We start from the raw sequence: 11,561 nt of genomic DNA on the forward strand, positions 1-11,561 counted from the left end.
TTTTAATGTTAAAAAACCCACTAATTGATCATCTCGACATCGAGATGTATGAATATGAAAATAAAAAAGAAAATATTTTGAGTCTTATAAATACTACATCTTGCAACACATTTATCTAGATCGTCCATTTCCAAGATTTTAATGTTTATAGATCTACTTGATTTTAATGATTTTTGGAGTTTAAAATTTTATAATTAGATATGAAGATAGATTTTGAGATAACCTAAGATTTTTTTTGCACCAAAATTACATATTATGATAAAATTTGGAGGTGCGCCTTAATTGGATTGTTTAAGGTTGCAACCTTATAGAAACCACACCCATAGATGAATAGGGCTAATTATTAATACTAATTATCGGATTATTTTCATTGATAAATTCTTTTGATTATTTTCTTAACAAAATTAGGTCTCGATGGATTCATATTTTCCACGCATGTAGGTTTCGTCTTGATGATCAAAATAAAAATAAAAACCAAATTTGTGTAAGAAATTTGGGAGAATCATGAGTCCATCATTCTTATTCGTCTAGATCATGTCTTACTTTTGAACATTGTTTAAACAAACGGATTGGTGATCGGAATCGGTCACACCCATACCCGAGTCGGATCAGGGAATCGGTCCATCAAATTGGAAAAATCGGTGAAACCAGTAACTTTTGTCCCAAAATTTTAAAAAAAATAATTCAAAAAAAAAATATTCATCCCTCTTTTCTTCTCTTGACTTTGTGGAGAATCGGTCGGAATTGGTGAAGAATCGGTGGAATCGACGGTTTCGCAAAAAAGTAAGTGAGTTTACTATTCTGAACAAGTCCCAGTTTTTTATCGGATCTAGGACAGTCATGGTGATTCCCAATCCAAATCGCCCGATTCTAGATCGGGTCATCGATTTTAAAATCACTGCTTTTGAATTGAGTCATCCGGCATTTGTCGGGAACGGCTCATAGAATCATTCTATAAGTATTGGGTTGTGTAAGTATTGGTTGTGGTTTGCATGGGGTTGCAACCTTAAACAATCAAAGTAAGACACACCTCCAAATTCTATCATAAGATGTAATTTTGACGTCAAACATTCTCAGGATAGTGTGAGAATCTACTTTCACCTCTAAGTATAAAATTTTTAATTTTAAAGATAGGTCAAATCAAGTAGATCTATAAAGACGATACAGATAATGTGTCACAAAATTCATCATTTTTGGGATTCATTTTTTTTTTTTTTTCATAGCTATTAATCTCGATGTTGAGATGATCAATTTGAGGATTTCCACTGTCAAAACAATATTTTTCAATCAATTTTTGTGGTGCATTTTAATTCTACATTTTAATGTTGCAATCTTATATAAACTTTTTCCCAATTTTATTTAGTGTATGTGATAGTTTATGACCTCAAGAGGAGTCTCCTTGCAAAGGAGGAAGTTGTACATTAACTCCCTTGGGCAAAAGAGTCCCATGAAAGGATTTCTCTCATCCAAAATTATGGACTCCACCCAAGAATCTCTAGATGATTATAAGTGTACCATTGAATATACTGAACATTAAAAAAAAAATAGAAAAAATATTCTGAATATACTGAACATTCAAAAAAAAATAGAAAAAATATTCTAATTTCAATGACGCATCCAAACCATCCAATTGACATCATCTAATGGTTGGTTGGGAGTTCAGCAAACCATCCAATTGACATCTAATGGTTGGTTGGTTGGGAGTTCAGCAGTATTATTTGTGACATCCTTCTTCTAACAACGGTAAATGTTGTCATAGTATATCGCCAAGTTTGAAGACACTGGTTTAAAGTTGAGACACGACCCTGTCTTTAAACATGGACAAACCCAGTAATAGAGATGGGCATGAGGTTGCAGGTCCCTTATCAGTTGGGGTGAACTATGGCGTGATGGGAGACGAACTTGCCGGCATCGGCCGATGCCGTTTCCCTAATGAAGAACAATGGCTTCCAAAGAATCCGGCTAGTCGACACCCCAACACTAGGGTCCTTGACGCCACGCCCTCAAGCAGTCGCAGTAGGAGTCGAGAACGAAGGCCTCACCGCCGACCCAGCAGCAGCAACCACGACATAGAGTTCGAATATGTCGTGGTGGGCAACGAGCTCTGACGCCCCAAATGTGGCACCTGCCATGCAAAACCTCCACAATGCCCTCAGACAGGCCGGGTGGATTGTCAAGGTCACGACGGCCGTCCTCACATTATGCCTCGGAGTATCTTTTCCCCCTTCCGCAGGGACCTTCTCAGACGATTCCATCTCTGCAATGAAGTCCTTCTTGTCCCAAAACTCCTTCCCCCTCATGGTGAACGATTACCCGTACTTTCCCTATGCTTAAGACCAAGAACACGTCCCCTTCCACTTTCCCCACCCACCTTCAATGCGCCCGCCCGGCCCGGCACAGTCGTCCAGGAAGGGAACCTCCCCTACCAGAACCTTTTCGACGCGATCCTCGATGCCATGTACTCCGCCTTGGAGAAAGTTGGTGCCAACACAATTGACATTGTGGTCTCAGCGTCTGGATGGCCGACCGAGCGAGCGCCGGCAATGGCAACATCACGACGCCTGCCATCGCTGGCGACTACAACTGGAAACTGATATCGCATGTGAGCTCCGGCAATGGCACGCCAAAGAGACCTGGGAGTCTGCTACTGACCTACATATTTGCACTGTTCGATGAGGATCAGAAGCACGCAGGAACGGAGCAAAACTAGGGGTTCTTCTATCCCAACATGCAGCCTGTTTATTCAATCTCTTGATGAAAATTTTGCTCCTTTTCTTTCTTAAATCTCGATAAACAAAAGCTAGAGAGTGTTTTTTGTTTTCTTATACTTTGTAAGGAACATTTGAAAGAATAAAGAAAAGGTTCATATTTTTATTTAAGCATATCTCTCACGTTCTCTCTCTCTCTCATGTGAAAGCTTGACTCGTGTTATGGAAGAAACGTGGAGGAATATCTAGAAAGAAAAAAAAGTGTTTAAAATGCGGCTCAGTTTAGTGGGGAAAAAAAGAGTGATTTATATATGACCTTAAAATTTTAAGTAAAATACGAAATGCTTTGTTTTGTAGGCGGAAAGAAATTACAAAGAACATCGATCAACCGGTTTTTTTATTTTTCAAAATTGCCACTCACTCAACTTGAATTTTAATTTTTTTTAGTTTTTTCCGTTAGTCACTGCCCTACTAGCAAAAAAACTAAAATCAAAAAATCAAAAATCAAAATCAAAATCAAAATCAAAATTCGGGTTGAAAAAAATAAATAAAAAGTGGGTTGACTGACCTTCTTTGTTATTTCCTCCTTAGCATTTCTTTGCCTAAAATTTTAGGGTTCATACGTAAATCACTCAGAAGAAAAAAGAAAGGGTTTGTACGTAAAATCGCTAAAAAAGAAAAATAAAGCTTCACCTCAAAATTCACCAAAAATTATTGTTCTAGTGTCGAAAAACTTTCAAATTGATCATCTCATTCTTGATCACTATGGTTGTGAAAAAAATATGAATTTCAAGCTTTAAAAATAATGTATATTACAACACATTATCTAGACCGTCTATTTTCAAGTGTCGTGGATCCCCAATATCTATACTAATTTTTGAACTACATATTTCATAATTGGTAGTGGAAATAGATACTAGAGCCATTTGAGGGTTCCTCTAGACAAGATTTTGAGGTGAGGCTTTACTTTTTTGGTAAGGCCCAAGCCTTATAGAATCTGCATCCATCTTTCAACTTGCCTTTCCAACAGCGAGTGGATGTACTTGGCCTCATGGACCATGTCTTGTATGCCTACTCTGTTGAGCAAAAGAGCAACTTGGAAGGAGGTTTTTAATATTTTTTTTTTAAAAAAGTAGATTTTAGGTTTTTGAACCTTCTAAAGACTGGACATTCCCTGTTCAATCTCGAGATATTATTTTAAAAAAAATACATGCAAAGTGCAATTTGAGATTTCCTTTATGCAATTATTTATTAGATTTAAGACATTATATCTCCACAAATTGATTTCCCGGAAAATTACTTCGAGATTCGTTTTACCCGATTCTCTTTGTGAGATTATTTATTAGATGGGTGTGGTTTTTATAAGGTTAGGACCATAACAATCTAATAAATAGGCACCTCCAAATTTTATCATAACATGTAATTTTCGTGTAAAAATCTTTTAAGATTATCTGAAAATCCATTTTCATATCTAATTATAAAAATTTGAACTTCAAAAATGGTTAAAATCAAGTAGATCTATAAGCATATGAAAATCTTGAAAATGGACGGTCTAAATAATGTGCTGCAAGATGCGGTCAAAATCTTTTTGTTTTTTTCATATTTATACATCTTGATATCCAGATGATCCAATAGAGATTTTTCAATATTAAAACAACTTTTTTCGATAGATTTTTTAGGTGCATCTTTGATTCTACATTTTAAAGTTTGCAACCATATGTAAACTTTTCCCTTATTATATTGAAGACACTATATCTCCAAATTTTGATTTCCTAAAAACTTACTTCTAGATTGGTTTTACCCGTGGGAGGGAATGGGCGGTATGCTCTAGTGGGGGTGAAGAAATTTTTTTTTGGGGGATAGTTTGTAGAGAAAGGGGCCCTACTTTAGTAGGAATTGAGCCTAGGACATAGTGTTGTAAATCGTCAAGTACTAACTAAAGCCTAGGGGTAAAGAATTTTTTATTTTATTAAAAACCTAACTTAGTTTTTTCATAGTGTTTTGTACTAAAATACCCCACATATTTTAGAGAATATATTACAAAATAATAGTAATTTAGAAGAGTATTAGTATAAATTTCAGTATTTCAAAACACCAGTTCCTTGGGCTGCTTTTTTGAAAGGTTTCTTCAAGATCACTATCTCCATCAATATTCGACGTCTGTGATAAGGACAAAAAACAATGGTTTAAAACTTGAAATAGTGAACATTTGAGTTGGATCGATAAAGGGATTATATGCTATAGGAGATTCTATGCGACAAGTATATTCATAGAGTTATTACAATGTAAAATTTGGCAGTGAGGTGTGTTACAAATTTTTAAAAAATTATATTTTGGACAATGTGCCCACTGAATTACAAAGGTCCATCACATTACCTAAAGTGTATTGTCTATAAATAAGGTAAGAACGGTGTTTAAAAAATACAAAAAAAATGGTATTTTTAAAGTTTTTTTTTTTTTTTTCATATTTATGATCATCTTGGCCTAGATGAATCTATAAAAAAAATTTAAAAAAAAATCATCTAAAATAAATTTTAGTGGAGAACCGCAGATGTGTATATGAGTCGGTCCACTCATGGAAACCCCATCCAATAATTAATAATAATTATGATTTCCTTGTATCAAATGAATGGTTTTATTATATACTATTCTTTGATATAATTTTCATGTTAAGAGAGCACATTTTGATTTAGAATTGTATACAACAAAACTATTTATTTTTTATATAAAGAGGTTATAATCAATTTATACAAAATTAGGTGGTTGAAAATGTGTTATTAAATGTGTACAAAGTTCAAAATAAATTTATTTTTTAATATTTCAATATGTGTATAAATAAATTTATTTTTTAATATTTTGATATACTTAAATCTATCCGATTTTATATCCAATGGTTAAAAATAACTGTAACCTATAAAAGTGGATGGTTTTATACTGTTTAATTCCCTTTGATTCTCAGTTAATCAAACGAAAACACACTTTAGCCACTGTGTATAAATTTTCTCATAAGTTTATTATACTTTCTCGTAAATTAATGGCGAATATGGATAACCTCCTCTGTATCTATGCACTGACCACTCAAAGGCCCTCTACATGTTTCTGGACTCTCTACTTCTCAAAGCTCTCTCTCTCTCTAAGTAAAACCCACTTCTCCACCCTTTCACCCATGATTTCATGCCTTGGGTCTGCAACCATGGGGATTTGCAGGCCCCTAAACTCCAACAATTATCTTCTCCAGGCTTGCCCTTCACTTCAATTCAGCAAGCCCAAGTCACTCCAGGTCGTCGGAGCGAAAAGGGCCTCTTCTCGAACTAGTCGGCTCGATAGAGTGAAGAAACCCAACACCACAACTACCACAAAAGAGGAAGAAGAACCACTTATTTCGCCCGAAAATGAAGTTGCAGACGCTACTTCTGATGTAGATGATGGCTATTTCTTGCCTGAATTGCCTGGCGATAAGCCGGATTTTTGGGAGGGTCCTCAGTGGGACTGGTTGGGCTTTTTTGTTCAGTATATGTGGGCCTTTGGGGGAGTCTTTGCGGTACTTTTCTTTTCCTTTGCTCTTTTTCTCTTTGATTTTTGCTGGATCATTGCAATTTTTGTGTTAGATCTTTTGTGGGTTTTATTGAATATTGATGTGTTAATAGTTGCAGATACATCTCTTATCCGCTTAGTTTGTTTTGAATATGTGGTTTCCTTTTTCTTGGTAGAATGATCTGAATATGTTATTCATTTACTATTCATAATTTCCATATATTAAATTTTTTTATTTGGGTTGATATTTGTGGCACTTGGCAAGCCTGATGTTTTTCTTTTATATGGTTTTTATCGAAAATTGATTTATTAATCATTGTTGATATTCCTTCCCCCCCCCCCCTTTTTTTTTTGTGAATGATTTGTTTCTCTTTTGTAGTTTCTAGAATGATAAGAATTCATAACTCAGAATACTATTTTTGGTTTTCATGTATTTAATTCTGAATTTTGGGTTGATGTTAAGTGGAAAATCAGAGTGTTTGTAGATCGAGAAGATGCTTATGCAACTCCAAAATATGATGATTTTTCCTGTAGTTACTTTTTTTGCACCTGCTATATGGTAGCATAGGGCAGGGGCCTCTTTAAACTGGGAAAATAGGTGTTATCTGGTTTCTTCTTTTTATGATACAACACAGTAAATGGAGATATTTAATCATCTTACTGATATGGGATTGTTTGAACAGCAAGGTTACTATGACCCTGGTAGCCTAAGGTCAAACTTCATTCATTTAAAACAGTATATGAATGTGAGTACATTGTGCAACATATGATAATGGAATTATAAAGGTTGAAACACCTCCTAGTGCCTTTAAGAGACTGACATCTGTTCACAAGGAGTGAGCGTCAAATGAGAGAAAAATTGATGGATAACAAATAAGGGTAAGGAGCTATGGCTTTGAGTAAGTTGAAGCAAGCTGCTGAGCTTGTTGTTATATCCAGCCTTCCTGTCTAGATAACCCCGGCTTGCCTCCCATAATCTGATTTCCTTGATACATTGCTCCCAAATTATCATGCAAAGTGGGTCATTGAGATGGTGGCAGCACCTAATGAGCATCCAAATTAAGAAACACAAGCAGTTGGTGAGATTACCTGAGGTTCAAAATTGGAATGTAATACCGAAAACCTCCAGATTTCTAATGTTGGCAAATCCAGCCAGATTGGGCTTTCCTGGAGTTTAATTTTGGTTATTATAGCCAAACAGCTAGTTCTGGGAGACAGGTAACAACCTAAGAGCTTGGATACCCTTTTAAAGATAAAAAAGATGTAAACCTCTGCATCTTGCTATCAAACTCAAGATTTAAAGATTCTTGACTTCCCCCTGCAATTTTTATTTTGAAAACCTAATGTTTTGTGAGCTTGGAGAGAGCCTTGGTTCTAATCCCTTTTAGGATGGTAAGGCAGAACACAGTGGTGGCAATGGACCTAGACCCGACTACGGACCAATGGGTAGAGCCGACCCGGGGTCCAGACATGGGTCCAAAAATTGGATGTCTGGGTCCATGTAGACCCGACTCGAATAATGTTGATATTTAAAACAATATTTAATGGGAAAGCTTTTTATGTTCCCCCTACAACATAGAAGTTCTATCCTCCCCCTACCATCCAGCCGTCCATTTTTTATCAAGAGAGCCATTCACCGTTTGATCTTAGATCCAATGTCTGAAAGTATTTTATTCTTATTTTTTTTAATACAATTTTTTGGAATATGAAATTTGGCATGTGCCATATTCTCATTGGGGCGCACCTATAAAAAATATTCACGATAATTTTTCGATAAAATATAATGACCAAAATACCCCTTGAAATTTTCAGAGGTATTTTAGTTATTTTATTTTATTGAAAATATTCTTTTTATATTTTTCATTACTGCGAGTTTAATAGAGGAATGGACGTCCAAAATTTGGTTTCAAAAACGTTTATAGAAAAAAAATTAAAAATAAAACAGTGTAGAGATGTGATATTGTTATTGGGGCAATCTTTGCCCTCCATTCAAAAATGGACGGTTGGAGAAGGGGGAGGATAGAACTTCTATGTTGTAGGGGGAACATAGAAAGCTTTCTCATATTTAATATATGATATTAAATAATATCTAAATAAATAATTATATATATATTTAGTTATAATATTAAATAATATATGTATATATTTAACAACTTTTTTGAAATATCTTTAAGGGATTGTATTCAAAGATACCATTTATTTTTGGTATAAGGAGGTCACAATAACTTTTGGTCATTGGATATATATCCAACAGATGATAATATGTCACGACATTCAAGAAGTTTTATTTGGAACTTTGCGCCCAAACAATGGCACATCATCAACCACCCGATTTCAAATCTAACGGTCAATGATGATTGTGACCTCCTTGTATCAAAAGTAAATGGTCTCATTGTATACATTTCCTATATTTAAATATATAGATATTTTGATTTTTGGGTCGAGTCCGGTCTGGGTCCCACATTATTTTTTCGGGTCCGGGTTTGGGTTTGGGTCTGGATCCCATAATATATTTTCAGGTCTGGGTCCAGCTCCAACTTCAGCTTCAGTCGGACCCGACCCGTTGCTACTTGCTACCTCTAGCAGATCATGAAATAAGTGTTCAAGAGGGACATTGTGATTGATATTAATATGTACCTGAGAAAGCAACATTCTAGGGGATGATCGTGAAACCCATTTGTTGCTAGTCTCCTTACTTTTCTTTCTTATTTTATAACCTCATTTGTTTTTCTTGACATTCACTATTTGGTGGAGATTTCAATAGTAGAAAACTTAGTGACCCACATGCTGGTGCTACTTGGCCCTTTTCATTTAGCTTTTTCCTGATGAATTAAATTTTTGGACGAATCTTTTCTCACGTGGTACTCTTTAGATATTCTTCAATCTTTAAATATTCATCAATATATTGCCTAGGATTCTACCTGAACATTAACAAAGTGAAGGTGAAAGTTATACTGCCCTAGTCTTTAGGAGTGTTCACTTTGTTAAGCTACATCCTTGTTTAAGCATAAAGGCAACATTTTAATATGCATATTTTTAGTGGCCGTGATGAGTTTGGGTTATTTTTGAGTCTTGGTTCCCAGTTTATCATGTCATCATTTACCTTATTTCTATTAATGTATTTACTTTACGCTTTATGTGGATTTTATTGCATATCAATATGTTCTTGTGTGAATTTTGATCCCTAATCGCTTATTGGGTCACAATGGGCTAATTTGAGCAGTGGCCTGATAATGTATCTTTATGTTCCAACGAACCTGGTTGACATACAAATGTGATTCACTTTTCTTATGGACAAGGCGATGGCTGTAAAAGATTTGTCCAGTTTTCGTTTTCTGTGAGCCCAGAGCAAAGAGTAAAAGACCCATATCTGGATCCTTTTTGTTATCTAGTAGTTACTCTAATATTGACTTTAGCTTGTATCTAGAATCTACTATGACTTCAGCTTTTCATATCTTCTGTAGGTGTGTTGTTTTCTTGTTTCTGGGCCTATCACCTGAATTAATGCTTTTTTTTTTTCCCTTCATTATTAATAATTTATCTTCAAGAGGCACAGCAAGATTTGTTTTATTGGAGATTTGGAAGAGGTTCTAGAATATGGGATTCTTGATAATCCTCAATTACAGTCTTTCTTAATTCTGCCTACAACTCCTTCTTTTTTTCTGGTTGAAACAAAAAGCATCATATAATAGGGCTGGAGATCTCTAATCCATGTTTGATCTATGGGCACATAGTTTTCGAAGAACAAAAATCGATCATTAAGTTCAAATAAATACCTTATCGAAGTCATATCCATAAATATCCATAGTATTTTGGCTTTCTTGTATATATGATATGTTGTCCATAACAGTTGAGTATTCCTTTTGACAGAATCATTGCATTTCTAGGGCTAATGTGGAACCCCTGCTCAACGCACACACAGAGCATATATATAACACACACACACACACAGAGAGAGAGAGTAGTTCTTTTGAGTCTTATTTTGCTCTCTTTTCTCAGTTAATTGCATGTGGTGTCGCTGTTGCCACATACAATGAAGGTGCAACTGATTTTAAGCAGACACCCGTTTACAAGGAATCGGTCCAATCTCGAGGATTGTTTGAAGAGCCTGGAGCATCAGATTCTGAAGTTTTTGAGGCTAACCCAACAGAGGAGGCGCCTAGCTTAGAGTAAACTGATGAAGACTTAAGGTTTCATATTTGAATATAGATTGTTATACATATAGCTCTGTAGTTTGTAAGTTCTTGTATGATCCTAAGCTTCAAATTTTCTAATTCTGTAATTTTAAACCATATTCTCTTTCTTGTAATGTAATCATAAGCTTATTGCAACGGCGCTTTCTTGAGGCTGTTTAATTATGAATGCCGTGTAGATTATTTTATGAGAAATGGTTAAATTGGTGCTGGCCCATGCAGCAACGTTGAAGGAGAGAAACAAGCTAAAAACAAAATGGAAAACTACTCTTCCAACACTATTTTACATTTTATATTGGAAAAGTATACAAAGAGACCATTTACTTTTCATACAAGAAGGTCACAATTACTCCTGTCTATCAGATTTTAAATTGCATGATTGTAAGAGTTTCATTGATGACTCAATTAAAAAAAATTCTCGAACTTCATGAGACATCTGAAGCCATTCAATTTGACATTTAATGGCTAGGAGTAATTGTGACCTCCTTGCAATAAAGATAAATGGTCTCATAGTATACAATCCATTTTATATTTGTAACATTCAGAAGCATTGTCCAAGGATATTTACATTATACACAAGTCCTTACATGACGTGTACACATATGACATATCCCAATACTTTTAAAATTACACCACTAACCCTAATAATATTCATTTTGTATCCACAACCAAGTAAGAAATTAGCTTTTGTAAGATGAAAATACCCCTTGTGTTTAAGATAATTTCTCTTTTTCTCTTACGAAACTTGAAATTTGAAATTTTAAAAGGAGAATCAATCTCAAAATTTTTAGCAAGAGAAACAGTCTCAATTTTAAAATTTCAAAGACAGGAATAGAAAATTTTAAGAGAGAGAATTATCTCATATTTCAAGTGTTAGAGAGAGAAACTATCTCAATTTCTAGATGATAGAAACTATCTCAAATTTCACGCTCTTTAGAGTGCAATTCTAAAAATTTGGAAGTCTTGAGAGAAAGTGATTTGATGGGAAAGAACATGGATTTATACACAAAGGATATTTTCGTCCTAAAGACGCTACTTTCTTGTTTGAGTGTAGATGCAAAAATAAATAGTATTTCAGGTTAGGAGTGTGGTTTAAAAAGTATTGGGATGGAGCACATAGAAACTA

General features: G+C 34.8%; 1 protein-coding gene and 1 pseudogene across 1 annotated transcript; both read left to right on the forward strand.

The window, feature by feature from the left end:
- The first annotated feature begins 2,082 nt into the window (after window positions 1-2,082).
- LOC110006825 (putative glucan endo-1,3-beta-glucosidase BG5) lies at window positions 2,083-2,710 on the forward strand (annotated as a pseudogene).
- Window positions 2,711-5,670: 2,960 nt separating this feature from the next.
- LOC18429058 (AT-rich interactive domain protein) lies at window positions 5,671-10,573 on the forward strand. Its single transcript, XM_006838351.4, has 2 exons — window positions 5,671-6,249; window positions 10,242-10,573. The coding sequence occupies exons 1-2, from the start codon at window positions 5,743-5,745 to the stop codon at window positions 10,413-10,415; spliced, it is 681 nt and encodes a 226-aa protein (XP_006838414.2). The 5' UTR covers window positions 5,671-5,742; the 3' UTR covers window positions 10,416-10,573.
- Window positions 10,574-11,561: the final 988 nt, after the last annotated feature.

This window comes from Amborella trichopoda, chromosome 4, assembly GCF_054954075.1.
Source record: "Amborella trichopoda isolate Santa Cruz 75 chromosome 4, AtrichopodaSantaCruz75HAP2 v2.0, whole genome shotgun sequence".
NCBI classification, from domain to species: Eukaryota; Viridiplantae; Streptophyta; class Magnoliopsida; order Amborellales; family Amborellaceae; genus Amborella; species Amborella trichopoda.